Here is a 16,778-nt window from a genome sequence, read left to right as displayed (position 1 = left end):
ATATGCATAACAGTCTCTGCACTTGCTCCAGTCTACTCCAACTTCTACAGTACTGTAATAAGACTATTCAGTAATGTAGAATCATATCAAAATAAGAAATAATGTAGAAAAGAATATGGAAGAGACTCCATTTGGGCAAAACTTTAGTTTTCAAAACTAAATTCTGAATTAATCAAACCACTTTTTTTTATCATCAAAGACTTTTGGAAAAAATATACTTATATTCTAAAACTATGTGTATATATACATATGCACACGTGTATGTGGGCACATGTATTTATGTATATTTACATATATATAACTTGCTGGTGAGACAGTTCATAAAAAGTGAGCTTGATTATTTCCAAGTGAAAATTTGAATTCAAAGAATTCTTTTTATCTTTACCTTCTCTTTATGAAAAAAGCACATCCTATGTCTCCCTGCCATTTTAAAAAATGAGGTCCCAATTAATAACTCAATGACTGTTTTTAAAAGAAAATTCATATTAAAGCTTACTCTAGAAAGGGAATAAACGCTAATAAAAGAAAGAAAATTTATATTCCATTATTTTCATGTTTTTTTATAAAGTTAGGCTTTTACATTTTTCTATGAATTAAAAAAATTGTTTTTATAAACCTTAGAATTTAATGGTTTTATAAAATTTGACAGCGTTCTTCATATTTTCACTGACAAATCTTACCACTACTTAGTGGTAACTATAATAGCATATTTTTTTCCAGAAGTAAAAAAGAAGCTATATGGAGTCTGTGCCTTATTTTTTTGTCTCCTGATTATTCTCCAAAGAGAAGTCTTGAATTATTTGACAGATAAATTAAGCCTCAAAGGGCTTATCTCCTCTAAGAAATCTCTGATCCCATATTCCTTCCATTTATAGAGTTTTTCTCTATTGTGAACTTTTTTGTGTCTACAAAGGTTTGATCTGTAACTGTAAGCTTTCCCACATTCCATACACTTGTAGAGTTTCTCTCCAGTATGGATTCTCTCATGTTCAGTTAGGAATGAATATTGGCTGAAAGATTTCCCACACTGATTACACTGATAGGGTTTCTCCCCAGTATGAATTCTCTGATGTCTATAAAGGTTGGATTTGCATCCAAAGGCTTTCCCACATTCTCCACAGGTATAAAGTTTTTCCCCAGTATGAATTTTCCGATGTTCATTAAAGGACGAATACTTGTTGAAGGTTCTCCCACATTCATTACATTGATAAGGTTTCTGTCCAGTGTGAATTCGCTGATGTTCAATAAGGGTTGAGATGCATGTGAAAGTTCTCCCACATTCCAAGCATTTACACAGTTGTTCTCCGGTATGAAGCCTCTGATGTTCAGTCAGGGACGTAAGCTGGCTGTAACCTTTCCCACAGTCACTGCATTTATAGGGTTTCTCACCTGTGTGGATTCTTTGATGTCTATGAAGTTTTGCTCTACAATTGAAGGCCTTCTCACACTCACCACATTTATAGAGTTTCTCTCCAGTATGAATTCTCTGATGTACAGTGAGGGTTGAACACTGGCTAAAGGCTTTACCACATTCCTTACATTGATAGGGTTTCTCTCCAGTGTGCACTCTCAGATGTTTCGTAAGAGTTGAACTACTGCTAAATGCTTTCTCACATTCATTACATTTGTAAGGTTTCTCTCCAGTATGAATTCTCTGGTGAGCAAGAAGGGATGATCTATGGGTGAAGGTTTTCCCACACTCATTACATTTGTAGGGTTTCTCACCCGTATGGATTCTTTGGTGTTCAATAAGATGAAGACTCTGATTGAAGCTTTTCCCACATTCATTACAAATATGAGCTTTTTCTCCTGGATAAATTTGGAAGCATTTCACTAGATCAAAATCGTGTTTGAAATCATTTCCAAAACTATAATATATATTGGGTATCGTTTCTACAGGAACACTCTGTTGTGTAACAAGAATTGTATTTATAAATAATCCTTTCCCTAATTTAAGACTTACATCGTTTCCATCACCACAGATGGTTTTCCTATGTGAGGTGACTGTTTGCCTAAAAGGTCTCTTCTGTTGTTCCCGTTCTTCTCTGCTCTCAAATTCCAAAGCTTCTCCAAACTTGATGCCCCAATGACCAAACTTCGTGGATTTTTTCTGTATTATTCCCTGAGATGTTTCTTCTATAAAAATGTCCTGTCTGGGAGGCAATGCTTCTATTTCAGGCCAAGTCTTGAAATCTGAAATGAATCAGAAGAATGAAGGCTTCCTCTGCTGGAAAAGGCAAACACACATCAAGTGGGTCACTAAAATTGGCAATAATACATATAAAAGAGGTTTGATACCATCTGACCTCACCTTTGGACTTGAATCTAGAGAAAAACAGGATGAAATAGAAAGACAGGTAAATAGGTTAAGGAGTGGTATGGAGGACCCATTAGCACTAAATTAACACTAAAAATGAAGAGACCGCGACTTGAGAGAAGTAAAGTTAAACACAGAAGAACTGGTTAAACAGAAGGTACAAGGATACAGAAAAATGTCAACTGACAAGCTCAAACTGAATACTACGGGTTACTCCAGTTTATCTTTATTTTCTACTCTGAGTATGCCAGGCGACAAAGCAAGTAACTTTTCTTCTTCTGTCTACTCACATGTTGCTTTTATTACATTTTTCTCCATGTTCTCACTGAAACTGTATACACAAGTTTATATATACTTTATATACAAATATTTAAAATATTTGCAATGTTTTTCTTAAATTTTGTGATTTTGTATGTGAATATGATTTCATACCAGTCTATAAAAAGAAAGGCAGTCTATGAGGAAGTTCAAGTTTTAAAATTTATAAGGGCCAGCCGAGAGGCTCAGTTGGTTAAGAGCTCCCTCAAAAGTGCGAGCTCTGAGCAACAGCGGTTCGAGTCCCAGCCCACGCTGAGCTGCCAACAGGTGGCAAGATGGCTCAGCTAAAAAAATAATAATAAAATAAAATTAAATTAAAACTTACAATAGCCCTGGGTTGGTGATATCTTATCTAAGTTCAAGATGCTAATTATAAAGAAGAGGAAAATATGGAGTAAATCAGGCATATACATGTATATCCTTTATGACTGGAAGACTAACAATTTTTTCATTCTATCCTGCCACCACTTTTCCCTTTTTTATTTGATCATAAAGAGACACAGACATATTCATTTCTTCTTATAAGCAGCAACCAGAAGACTGAACTCTCTTTGTGGAATCTTTTGAGACTAATCAAAGTCTGCAAGAGATGGGAAATCAATATGTCCTGAAGTTCTGAAATACACCCAAGCCCTAAGCTCAGGTCTGACTCTAAGTGAAAAGATTTAGCTTCAGCTGATTCTAAGGAGCTCTGCATAAAACCTGGCTTTTAAAAATCAATCCATGATTTAAAATAGATTAAAAGCAGATCACTGTAATTAAGTAAATGTATGTGCTTAAATAAACTATATAACTTAAATAAAATATAATTTGAATATTTATGTTTAAAAATGCATCCAGTTTATTGAAATTAGATCATAAGAGGAACAAGAAATACAGGCTATAAATCTGTATAAAAATATAGATTTCTCTTAGTTAATGGTGTCTTTGGGAAACCTAGCATTTGGATTTTCAAGGGTTGACCAGGGTCCCTTCTCTCTTTTCATCCTGTGCCACAATATGGCCTTCCCTGCCCATTCATAAACTTACCCTACTATTCTGATCCCATTTCTCTACAGAAACAATTACTGAAGTCTAAGTTCACACTTTCTTAGAATTTAAAAACATATTTTACTTATACATTCTATCACTTAACTTACATACATAAAGTTTGTAAAAATAATTCAAGTATTTGTTCAAGGAGAACAGTAGATATGTCTTATAAATTTTTGTTAATTCCTATTGCGCAAAACACAAGTATACAGTCAAAATGTCTTATGTAAAAAAATAATGAAGAATAACTGAGTAAGTTGGAAAAATTATTATGAAGGAAGATTCTCTCCTCTTATACTAGACTCCTGAGACTCAATCAATCCTTTATTGAATACTTAATAATCAGCAATGAGAATATTAAATAAATAAATAAATAAATAAACAACCAACTAACCAAACAGTAATAGTTCGTTTTCCCATGGTGTGAGAAGCCTTGACTGTATAAACACAGGTTTGAAGTTCAGAGAATGAAGACACTAACATCAACTTTATTAGTAAAGAATGGTTTTATGAAAGAAGTTGGACAATAAAGATGGGATAGATTTCAATTGAAGAGAATTCTGTGAGTCAGAAAGAAGGCCAAATCAAAGTCATCTATGAGGAGATACACCTATTTAGGGGAGGCTTATTGACTAAAGAAAATCCAGCTTGGAATTAGTTTAAAATGTTGTTAAGCAGAGTGAGGGCAAACCCAGAGAACAACTGGCAGAGGAATTTAGAATAATAATAGAGATGACAAAAGGTATTGTAAGATTTTAGGCAAATAATGATAAGAAAATAATGATCACTTTTAGCAGGCAGCTTGGATAAGAGGAAGGACGGAATGGGATCTGATGATGATGTGGCTGCAGTGGTGGACTCAGCACCGGAATTTGAGCCTCACTGGCACTGAGCTAATCACAGAGGCAATTCAATTAAATTCAAAAAATATTAACTAAATGCAATATATTAGATGCCAGACGCACAGAACCCAGAATTCAAAGACCTGGTCTCTCCCTTAAATATGTGCAATATAATTAGGAAAATAAGTAATAACAAAATAACTGTCATTCATTATGATAGATACTGTAATGGATATGTTCAAGGTATGCAGAAAGTGCTGTATCAATGCAAATGATTGAAAATTAATGCTGATTGGGAAGGAAAGATAAGGAAACCCTATATATAAAGGGTGGCATTTTAGACAGACTGCTGGATCTTGAAGGATAAGTAGCTTTCCAGTGGACAAAATGGAAGAGGAAATTCAAGCTGAAGGAATCACGCACAGATGCTAATGAGCACACAGGTTTGCCCAGAACGTGTAAGTGGACACTGATGAGGCTAAACAGAAACATGGAGGCAGACTGTGAAGTAGGTTTAATGTCACATTAAGGAATTTTACTTTACTCCATGGATAACGGGAAAACGGTGAAGCCTCTTAAGGTCTAGGATTTAACATCCGAGTTTCAAAAAAATCATCTGCTGGTGGCAGGGAAGGTAATGTTGAAATAAACAAGGCTCAGAGAGGAAAGGTAATGTTCCCACAGCTTGTAAGGCTTGTCAGTAGTGGTATTGGTAAACTGAAATTAGGAATGTCCAAATTAAAACCACAATCTTAAATGCTATACTGTACTGTATACTAACTCTTTGGAGAAAATTGTATTTTAATTAAGATGAAAAGTATTTGCAGAGAATGAGAAAGAAAAAAAAAGTCAATGAAGGCACGAATCACAGATTTAAGGTCAAACCATAAAGGTAGATATAGGTTTATCTCACTGCATTTCAGCGTTTTAGCTCTGTGATCAAAGTATTTTAAAATCTTGGATGCTCTGTTTCTTCAGATATAAAAAGAGGTATCTATATTTGATCACTTTTAAACAATCCTTCAACTCTAACAACAGTTTTATGATAAAGGCCAACCGGACTAGGCTGGGTTAGAAGAGCAGTCAGCATGTCTCTGGGCCAAATAAAGCTGCCGGCTGTTACTGGAAAGTCCCAGTAGCACACAGCACTCCTGTTCCCTTAGCCGTGCCTCTGGCTGCTTTGGCTCCACCATAGCAGAGTTCAATTTAAATGGCTGGAACAGAGGCCAAAGGGCCCCAAAGCCAAAATATCTGCTATCTGGCCTTTTACAGAAAAAGTCTGCTGACCCCTGGGCTAGAAAGGCTGCAGTGGTTACATTAATAAACAGGTTAAATGTAACACTGAGAGATCGTCCCCCAGTCTCCAGGGAGACAAAAGGGAAATACTGAGCTAAGAAATCAGAGCCAATGACAATAACTTTGAAATATGTGGTTGGTGACAGAAATGAAAAAAATTATAAAGAACGCAAAATATAACAGAGGTGTAAAGTATTTAAAATCTGCCAGACACGAACCTGTGTAAATGCAGATGGGAAAAAAAACCATAAAGAGCAAGAGGCCAAAAAAAAAAAACCCATGAAGAGCATGGTAGCAGAGAAAACCCTTACAACCAAGGAGGCTTCTGTCAGGCGGCCCTCAGCATGTCAGCAAGGCTCAGCATTTCCAGGTGTTTCCAGAGCACAGCTTCCTCATGACCTGCTCAAGGCTAAGGATACCCTGTGCAATTTCGCAGTCACTCACTCACCCAGACAGATGTCTTGAGGATGTTCTCTTTCCACCATGCAGGGATCTTTTCCTTCTTGCAACTGACAGATGACTTTTGGCGTTGAAAATGGAATCCCTGCTCATGTGGAAGGAAATGAAGTTTGAACAAATAGCCTGAAGAGTAATCCCTGAACTCACAGAACCCATGGGGCAGAGAAGGCAGCACAAGCACTTCTGCAGGGCTGGGCTCATGGGAGATGATGAATCAGAAGCTGGGTCTCAGTTCCGGAACAACACAGGGCCCTGTGATGTGGCCCCTAAGATGGGAGGGAGTCCTCTATGTTTTCCAGAATCTAAACTGGGATCTAGTCACTGGAGTGGGTGGAAACTTTGATCGGGAGGTGGGGTGGGAGGAAGGCACAGGAAGGAGAAAAGAATAGCATGAAGGGCATGACAATAAAAATGTACACTGTCAACTCTACAGATTCTTCCTTTCGCAAGGGCACAGTAGGGAAGAAACCTGCAGACGCTGAAGCCCAAAGAGGGAGGTCTAAGGTGTTTCCCCAGCAGATTCTTTATTAGAGGCAAACCTCCTCACCCAGAGACAACAGGGAGCTGTAGTTCTCCAACATCACCTCCCGGTACAAGGCTCTCTGCGCAGGGTCCAGGTACAGCCACTCATCCAGGCTGAAGAGCACGGCCACATCCCCGAACGTCACAGACTCCTGTAACAGCAAACCCATCCCTGTTCATCCAGGACCATCTTCTCCACTGAAAGACTCGGTAAGAAAGTGACACCGGGATGTGCAGCAACCAGTTTTGAAAACGTCTCAGGACTCTAAATTTTCAAGTCAACTGTGTTATTTTTTGAACCACCCATCATTTATTAAACAAATACTTATTGAGTACCCAGTGGGAGCAAAGACACACACCACCTGCTGTGAGAGTAGGGGAAATGGCAAAGTCCCTGGCAACAGAAGTTCAGTCCAGCCTGGGGTCAAAGTACCGGAGCACAAAATGTACTCCTCTCCCCCAGCAAAATCCAAATTCAAATAGAGAAAAATTTCAGAATGCATCTAGAGCAATGCCGGACAACTGGGGAAAGTACTATCAGCAGAACAGAAACAAAGGAATCTGAGACATAATAAAAAGAATACCAGTTAATATTTATTGAATACTTGTATGTTAGGGTCTATGATAGGAACTTTGCATATCATATCTAAGTTTCATAGAAATCTTGTGAGGAAGATACTATGATTAAATCATTTTCCAGATGAAGACATCATTCAGAAAGGTTAAGTAATCTTCCTAAGGTACTGTTAAAAAGTGGATCTGAGTTCAGAGTAAAAGATCTCTGAGCCATATTGTCAGGTGGGTTTCCACTGACTATAAAATTTTTTTTAAATAATAAAATAAAAACAGAGGACTGTGCCAGACACTACAGGTGCAAGAGGCAACTGGTGAGAAAGTAAGTTCTTCCAAGAGGACCCCAGTTAAACCTCAAAATGTGAGAAAGCAGAGGTTGGGCAGGTAACAACTCTTATGGGAAAAAGAAGGGAATGAAAAACAGTAAAATACTTTTGGTGTATATTTTGTTGAGAATCATCAAAATGTCATAGGTACATCATTTTGACCTTGGAATTCTACTTCTAGGATTCTACTACAAGAAATAATCACACAACTGGGTAGAGATATTTGTTCAAGGATATTCACCGAAACATTACTTACAAGTTCATGGTTGTGACAGGCTGAGTAATGAACCTGGGAATGTTACATATATGACAAAAGGGCCTTAGAAGTTCTGTTTAAATTAAGGAATTTGAGATCGGAAGATTATCCTGGATTATTACAGGTAGATCCGATGTAATTACAATGGTCCTTACAAGAAGGACCCAAGAAGAGTCGGAGTTAGAAGAGGGGCGGGCAGTGTGGTGACAGAAGCAAAGGCTGAAATTGAAATGCTCTCTGAAGACTGCTGAAAGGGCCTCAGCCGAGGAACACAGGCAGCCACTAGCTAAGAAAAGGAGGCCAGGAAACAGATTTCCCCTCAGCATCCAAAAGAACCAGCCTTGCTGTGAGCTTGACCTTATGCTAGTGAAACTGATTTCAGACTTCTGACCTCCAGGAGTACAACAGAATAAATTTATGTTGTTATAAGCTACTGGGTTTGTGATGCTTTGTTACAGCAGCCATAGGAAACCAAAACAAGCGTGAACAATGAAGATAATCCATCAATAAGGGAATGGATGGGAAAATTACCATATTTATTCCACGAAATGTTATACAGCCATTAAATAAAGCGGATTTGTATGTCCGACATTAGAATTTGACCTTGACATATTGTTGATTCATATAAAAAAGCAAGCCACAAAACAACAGTTGTTAAAAACTTCTTTCTCAGTATATACACATATGCAAACAAAAGTATTAATACCTGGAAGAATCCAGCAAGCTGTCCACCCTGATGATTCTTTGGTATTTGCAAAGAGGGACAAAAAAGCAATCTTCCACTTATTATTTTATACCCTTCCATTAGGCTTACACTTTTTACTGTGTGTGTGTATGTGCATGTGTGTGAGAGTGTGTGTGTGTCTTGAATTTTTTTAATTCCATTTTAATTTATATACTGACTTTTTAGCTATGCCTCTTTGCATCTTTAGTGGTTTCTCTGAGAATTATAATGTACATTCTTAGTCCGTTATAGTCTATTTAGAGATAATATATGATTTTACACAGAATCTTGACAAGAACCTTGGCAAGTGTACGGGACCACCACCACCTCTCCTCAGGCTAAAGTTGTTCTACTTTCCCAGTTCAGATGGTTGACAGGACTCACCAGACTGCACCGAGCAGGTGCATGGACGGCAAAAGATACAGTGCAGCAAGATGAAGAGAGCCCAGGGAAGCGCCCGCGGTCCAAGAGACATTCATAAACAAACCCTTTAATTGCACATGCAGACTCTTCTGTGTTTGGATCTACGTAAGGAATCTTGGTTTTAAAGAGCTCAAAGGAGAAATTCTCAGCAGGGGACTTTGTGTATCAAGCAAGGCTTGTCAAACCATGTAGGTCAGCTACAAACCATCAGTGACGAAGATGACTCTGAGGGTGGCCAGTGACATTTAGCTCTTAAACAGTATATCCACTGCCCTTACCTTGCCAGGAGTCCAAAATAGTCATCCAGGTACCCCCAGAGACAAACATAGAGCTTTTCCAGTCCAGATATAAATAAATTCTGTATCCACAACTGTCATGTGCATTCCATCTACCTACATTACAAACTCCACAATGCAAGATTATATTTTTGCTTTAAATCATATGCATTTTAAGAAACTGAGAGGAAAAAGTATTTCATGTTTATCCAGATAACCACCATTTCAATTGTTCTTCATTTCGTTCCTGAGATTAGAGTTCCCATTTGGCATTATTTCCTTTCTGCTTCAAGAACTTCCTTTAGCATATCTTACAGTACAGGCATGCTGACAATGAACTAGCTTCCTTTTCTTTTATCTGAAAATGTCTTTATCTCACCTTCATTCTTTTTTAAGATTTTGTTGGGGAATTGGGGAAGGGGAACAGCCAAGTTGTTGTCCTTCGATCTTAGTTGTGGAGGATGCAGCTAGCTCAGCTCCTAGTTCAGTCGCCATCCGGGCACCTGTTGGCAGCTCGCGGCCACTCAGCTCAAGGTGCCGTGTTCAATTTTAGTTGCAGGGGGGTGCAACCCACCATCCCATGCAGGAGTCAAACCAGCAACCTTGTTGTTAGGAGCACATGCTCTCTGAGGCATCCTGCCACCTTTGGCAGCTCAGCAGCAGCTCAGCTCGGGTGCAGCTCACTGGTGCATGTGGGAATTGAACCGGCGACCCTGTTGCTCAAAGCTCATGCTCTTAACCAACTGAGCCACTCCACGGGTCCTCACCTTCATTCTTTTTTTTTTTTTTAAGATTTTTATTGGGGAATTGGGGGGATGGGAACAGTGCTGGGGAATTGGGGGAAGGGGAACAGACAAGTTGCTGTCTTTTTGTTCTTCAGTCTAGTTGTGGAGGACGTTGCTTCACTGGCCCAAGTTGGCACCATCATTGCACTCTTCCCGGGCGAGGCAGATCAGTCGCCGGCTTCTGGACGGCCACTCACTGCGGCTGCTGGCCGCTCAAGCTGGCTGCTGGCTACACATGGTAGCCCAGGGCAACCCACTGCCGCAGGGGCTGCAGCCTACGCCGTCGCTGGCGACTCATGGCAGCCCAGCTCCAAGTTGAGCTGTTGTTCAGCATCTTAGCTGTGGAGGGCAGTGTCACTGGCCCTCATATGTGGGATCCAAACCGGGGCCCTCTGGCGTCCCAAGCCAGTTCTTAACCATCGCGCCACTCGGCCGGCCCCTCACCTTCATTCTTGAAGAATATTTTCCTTGGCTACAGAATTCTGGGTTGACAGTTTCTTTTTGTGTTTTATATTTTTCTTGCAGCATATATCATTCTATTGTTTTCTGGCCACTGTCGTTTCTGATGAGGAGCCAATGGACAGTCAAATATTCATTCTCTGTATGTAATGTGATTTTTTTCTTTTCTGTCTGCTTTCAAGTCTTTAATTTTCAGTAATTTGTCTATGATTTTTCTGCCAATATGGTAGGCACCAGCCACAAATGGCTACTGAGTACTTGAAATATGGCTAGACTGACTTATGATGTGCTATTACGTATAAAATGCATACCAGATAATATACACACACACACACACATATATGCATGTATATATATATATGATATCTCAATAATTTTATATTAATCACATGTTGAAATAATATTTTGGATATACTGGGTTTAAAAATATATTATTAAAGTTCACGTATCTGCTCCTGTTTTTTTTTAATGTGACTACTGTTATAAAAAGTTTGAAATTACACATGTAATTGCATTCAAGGTTCACACTATATTTCTATGGCACAGCACAGCATTGATGAATGATGTACATAGCTGTGGTTTTTCTTTGTATTTATCCTTCTTGAGTTTCAGTGAATATTGTAAATCTATGAATATGGTTTCTTTTTAACCAAATTTGAGAAAATTTTGGCCATTGTTTCCTTTCAATATATTTTTGTCACATTCTCTCTCTGCTCTCCTTAAACTCCAATTACATATTAGACTTTTAACATTGCTTTATTCGTAACCGAAGCTCTTTTTTTTTTTTAATTGGGGAATTGGAGGGAACAGCATTGGGGAATAGGGGAAGGAGAACAGACAGGTAGACAAATTGCTGTTTTGTTCTTCAGTCTAGTTGTGGAGGACATCACTTCACTGGCCCATGTTGGTATGATCATTGTGCTCTTCCCGGGTGAGGCAATCGGTAGCCGGTCATTGGTTGGCCGCTCAGGGCGGCTCATGGCAGCTCTCGCTGGCTGCCAGCCACTCATGCTGGCTGCCAGCCACTCATGTAGCTCACAGCAGCCCACTGCAGCCCCGCTGCAGCCTACACCGTTGCCAGCAACTAACAGCAGCCCAGCTCCAGGTCAAGCTGTTGTTCATCATCTTAGCTGTAGAGGGCACAGTGTCACTGGCCCTTAATATGGGATCCGAACCGCAGCCCTGCTGCTCAGAGCTGGCGCTCCCAAGCAAGCTCTTAACCAACTGAGCCACTTGGCTGGCTCCTAAAGCTCTTTTTAATCCCTGTTTTTCACATAGGACAATTTCCATTGACCTACCTACAAGTTTTACTGACATTTTCTTATGTTCACTTATAAAAGCTAAGCCTATTCTTAAATAGTCACTAAAAAAAGTGACTTTTTTTTAAAGTTTCAGATATTTTATTCTTCAGTTCTAGAATTTCTAATATCTTTTCACAGTCTCTGTTTCTCTGCTTGGATTTCCTATTGGTTTAATCATTATGAGCATATTTTCCCTTAAGTCCTAGCATAAAGTTAAAACAGTAGCTTTAAAATCTGCCTGCTAATTCTAGCATCCGGGTCATCATGGGATTGGTCGCTATTGATTACCTTCTTCTTGAATACTGGTCACATTTCCTTGTTTCTTCATGTCTATCTTATCCTAGACATTTTATAGGACACAATTTAGACTCTGGATTTTGTTGTTTCTTATATTGATTTTTTTTAAGCAGGTAGTTAATTTGGCTGTACTCAAATTTCAAAATCTGTCATTTTTGTCTAGAAAGCAACAGAAATCTCTGTCAATTAATTGAGCTATTTTGAGTCTATCGTATGTGTGTATGGTTCAGGAGTCAGCCAGAGGTTTTGGGAGAGTTTATGCACATAATTTGGGGCTCCCTCTCCGGCTCTCTCCTTTCCAAGCTTCCCCACTCCCCACTCTCCAGATGCTAAGGTTGTGCCTGACTCTGTCTTGTGATTCTTCACACTGGTAAGACTACAGTTTTAACCATTCAGTTGGTGCTGGCTGTGGCCTGCCTGCAGGCAAAAAGCCATAAACACTGGAATATTTACCTTGTGATAGTCCCTTTTCCCAAATGCACATAGTTGTCCAGTATCTGTTTGCTTTTGGTTTCTCTCCAATGCCTTCAGGTAACTTTTTCTTATATTTTGTCCAGGCTTACTTGTTATCCACAAATGAATTGGTCTCATAGGAGCTATTCTTCTATTGCCAGAAGCTATAAGTGTATTACTTTTAAAATATAAGATAAAACACTCAGTGAGTCTAGGCAAGCTCAGGAAATATTAAGAAATAGCAACGTGATAGAATCCCAGAACTGCAGACCTGAAAGACATCGGTCACCTCAGCTTGCTGTTCTCCTGAGGGCACGGCATCCCCCTCCCTCCCCAGGTTAAGTTTGGAAATATGAGAGGGCGTTTTTGTTTCTATGACTAAGGGAGGTGCTACTGGCGTTTAAGGGAAGGGATCAAGGATCATTGCTAATCACCCGGCAATGCACAATACAGTCTTGCATAATGGAAGATTGTTCCATCCAAAATGCTAAAATGACCCCATTTAGAAACATTGGTAGTTTAAGCTACATTTTAAAGATGCAACATGAGAATCTGCGTCTTAGCAGGTGGTTTTATATGAAGCGTGTCTGTCAAGTTTCTTAGGTTTCAAGCAACAGAAATGGATTTGGGCTTATTTTCACATAAAAAGGACTGGGTAGCTGCAAGATCACTGAGAGTCACAGATCTAGGCTTGGAAAATGAGCAGAAACCAGGGAGGCCAGAGTAATTCTGGACCACAGCCAGGATCACACTAGGAAACCAGACTTGAGAGAACACTACTGTCATTACGGAAAAGTGGATGGTATATGCTTACTGCCATCCCGTGCCCACTACACAATGCTATTGCTGCATACTCCTCTTTCTTCCTCCACAAACTTGATGCTACTGCTGCTGCCACAACCACCAGAGTGCACTCTACATTGTTCCTTCACATCCCTAACTCCTGATTCAAAGTCTGGGGCAAATACAACTGAAGGACAAAACTCAGGTCACATACCTGTACCTGATCTATAGGGGAGCTGGAAAAACAATTATCTGATGACTCTAGCTTCTCAAATGTGAGGTGGGCTCTGTTTCCTACCAAGACTCAAAAAAGGGGGACTTCCCCCAAACAAAAGGATGTGGTTTAGACATTAGGCAGTCAAAAAATGCTGTTTTCTAATTCCATATTTGCTAAATTTCTAGTTTTGGGCCATGGCCTCCTTGAGAAGAGCTGCTTAGCTCTGCTGAGCCTGGAAGAGGTGACCTGGGTGTTTGGAGCTGGGCCCAGCCATGGCTCAGAGATCCTGCCTCAGCCAAGCCCTCATCAGGCATAGGAACCATCCCTCTTCTATAATCCACAGACCATAGGAAAGAAAGCCTCACAGGAAGAAGCCTTGGAACTGCGCCCAATATGTCTGGATTAAAAGAATGGAGGGGATGGTAGGAAGAGCAATCTTTCAGTAGGAACCAGCTGAAAGGGCTTAGTTGTGTCCCCTGCACCAAATTCATATGTGGAAGTCCTAATCCCTAGTACCTACAGAAAGTAACCATTACTTGGAGACAAGGTCTTTAAAAAGGTAATTAGGTTAATATGGAGTCTTTAGCTTGGGCCCTAAACCAAAATGACTGGTGTCCTTATAAAAAGAGGAGATCAGGACACAGACACGCACATGCCGAGGGAAGAGCATGTAAAGACACAGGGAGAAGGTGCCGTCTACATGCCAAAGAGAGAAGCTTCAGAAGAAACCAATCCTGCTGACACCTTGACCTTGGACTTCCAGCCTCTAGAACTCTGAGAACACAAATGTCTGTTGTTGAAGCCCCCCAGTCTGTGGTATTTTGTTACAGTACCTTGAGCAACTTATAGGCTTCCTGCTGCTGTAAGCAGGGCACGCATGGCAACCCCATTTTCTATCTTTTCTTTCATTCCCATCTGCCTGCGCCTTAAAACACTCCCAGCAAAATGACATTCTTTTTCTTTTTAAATGTCATTAGCTTTTGTACAAATTAACAAATCACTTCAGAAAAAACTGAAAACAAAAGGAAAAAAAAAACACTGAATCCTATTACAGATGAGTTTTGCTCATGTTTTAAGAACACACTCCAGAATTCATCACCGATTGCACATGCACGTGTTTCTGACCATTGTTTAAACAAAAGGAAAACAGGCACATGCTAAAGAATATGAAGAGAGCAAAGAGCACATGGTAATATGTTAGGCGCAGCCTCCCACCCCAGACCAGCAGCCCTATCCAACAGGTCACTGGTATCAAGTGTCTCGTTTCTTTCCAGAAATGTTTTGTGCAAATACACATATAAGTAAGTACATGTATTCTTTGTAATGGAAACATTCTGAATCCTGTTAGCTTGTCTTACAGATCTTGCCACATCTGCATCTACAAACCTCATCTTTTTAATAATCGCATGATATATGTCACTGTAGAGATATCATAATTTATTTAACCATTTCCCTTACTGATGGGTATTTAGATGATATCTGTGTTTTGCTGTCATATTTGATGACCATTCTCAGATATCTCTGGATATACATACACTGACATTTATAAGCTAAACTGGTAGAGATGAAACTATTGGGTCAAAGTCTGCGTGCATTTTTAATTCTGACAGATGTGGCAGATTGTACTGTCTCAAGATGACCACTCTAATATATCTCCCACCTCACATGCTCTTCTAAATGTGACATTGACACTTCTCCCACCCAAGAATGAGGTCTATGTTTCCTCCTCTTGAATCTGGGCAGGGGATTACAGCTGCTCTGATCAGTGGAATTCAGTGGGAGTGATGCTATGTGACTTTTGAGCAGAGGTCATAAAACAATACACCTTCCACACGGCTCCCTTGATGTTCACCTTTGGAACCTGGCCACTACGTTGTAAGCCCAAGACACACAGAGAGATCGTGGATCAATGTTTCCTACAACAGCCCAAGCTAAGGTCTCAGCCAAGAGCTGGCATCAACTACCAGACATGTAAATGGATGAGACTTCAGATGATTCTAGCTCCTCACCTTTGAGTCTTTCAGCCGAGACCCCAGACTTCCTACGGGAGAGACAAGTTGTTTCTAAGCCTGTCTGCATTCCTGACCCAGAGAAACTTTGAGAAATAATAAATGATTATTGTTTCACACCCCTAAGTTTCTTACTGGTATATCATGTATATCCTTCCATGTTAAAAATACACTAGTCAATCATTTAAAATTATGTTATAATTGGAATACCAGAATGAGAGAGAGTGGAGCAAAAGGAATATTTGAAATAATAGTGGCTGAGAATTTTTCAGAATTAGTGACAGACCCCAAATCATATTCCAGGAAGCTCGGAGAATAGCAAGCAGGATAACTACTGAAAAATGTACACCTAGGCATATCATATTCAAACTACAGAAAACCAAAGACAAGGAGAAAATCTTAAAAGAAGACAGAAAACAAATTGTTACCTATAAGAGAATGAGGATAAGGATTACAGTGGATTTTGTCATTAGAAACCATGCAAATAAGAGTAGAGTGAAATATTTAAAGTGTTTAAAGAAACCCAATCCAGAATTTCATATACAGTGAAATTATCCTTCCAAGGGGATGAGAAATAAAGATTTTCTCAGACAAATAAAATATATATTACCAGCCCATCTGCCCTGCAAGGAAATGGTGAAAGAAATTCTTTAGGGAGAAGGAAAGTGATATAGATCAAAAACTTGAATCTATATAAAGAAAAGAAGAGCAACAAAGAAATAATAAATGAGGATAAAATAAAATCTGTTATTTTCCTTACTCTTAATTGATCTAAAAATAACTGTTTGCTTAAAGTAATAATACCAATGAATTGGGTGATGATAGCATGTGATGAGTGAAATGACAGCAATGTCATAAAGGAGGGGAGGGAGGAGTTGGGAGTATTCTCTCATCAGGTATCTGCACTACCCAGGAAATAGTATTTATAGTGTTACTTAAAAGTGGATTTAAGGGCCCGCCGAGTGGTGCGATGGTTAAGAGCTGGCTTGGGACACCAGAGGGCCCCGGTTCGGATCCCACATATGAGGACCAGTGACACTGCCCTCCACAGCTAAGATGCTGAACAACAGCTCGACCTGGAGCTGGGCTGCCGTGAGTCGCCGGCGACGGT

At 39.6% G+C, this 16,778-nt stretch overlaps 1 protein-coding gene across 4 annotated transcripts in view; it reads right to left on the bottom strand.

The window, feature by feature from the left end:
* Positions 1-660: 660 nt before the first annotated feature.
* LOC109392752 (zinc finger protein 354C) overlaps positions 661-16,778 on the bottom strand; it is a 22,425-nt gene continuing 6,307 nt past the window's right edge. For 3 of the 4 annotated variants that reach the window (XM_019661386.1, XM_019661387.1, XM_019661388.1), the window contains 3 exons: positions 6,812-6,938; positions 6,254-6,349; positions 661-2,193 (listed from right to left, as the gene is read on the bottom strand). In XM_019661386.1, the coding sequence (XP_019516931.1) occupies positions 797-2,193; positions 6,254-6,349; positions 6,812-6,938 (1,620 nt within the window). In that variant the 3' untranslated portion in view covers positions 661-796. Of the gene's footprint in view, positions 2,228-6,253; positions 6,350-6,811; positions 6,939-16,778 lie in introns of all 4 variants that reach the window. The other variant, XM_019661389.1, reaches the window with a different exon arrangement.

This window comes from Hipposideros armiger, unplaced genomic scaffold (assembly GCF_001890085.2).
Source record: "Hipposideros armiger isolate ML-2016 unplaced genomic scaffold, ASM189008v1 scaffold_347, whole genome shotgun sequence".
Lineage (NCBI taxonomy): Eukaryota > Metazoa > Chordata > Mammalia > Chiroptera > Hipposideridae > Hipposideros > Hipposideros armiger.
Note: the sequence above shows the minus strand (reverse complement) of the source record. Positions and strands in the feature narration are given on the sequence as shown.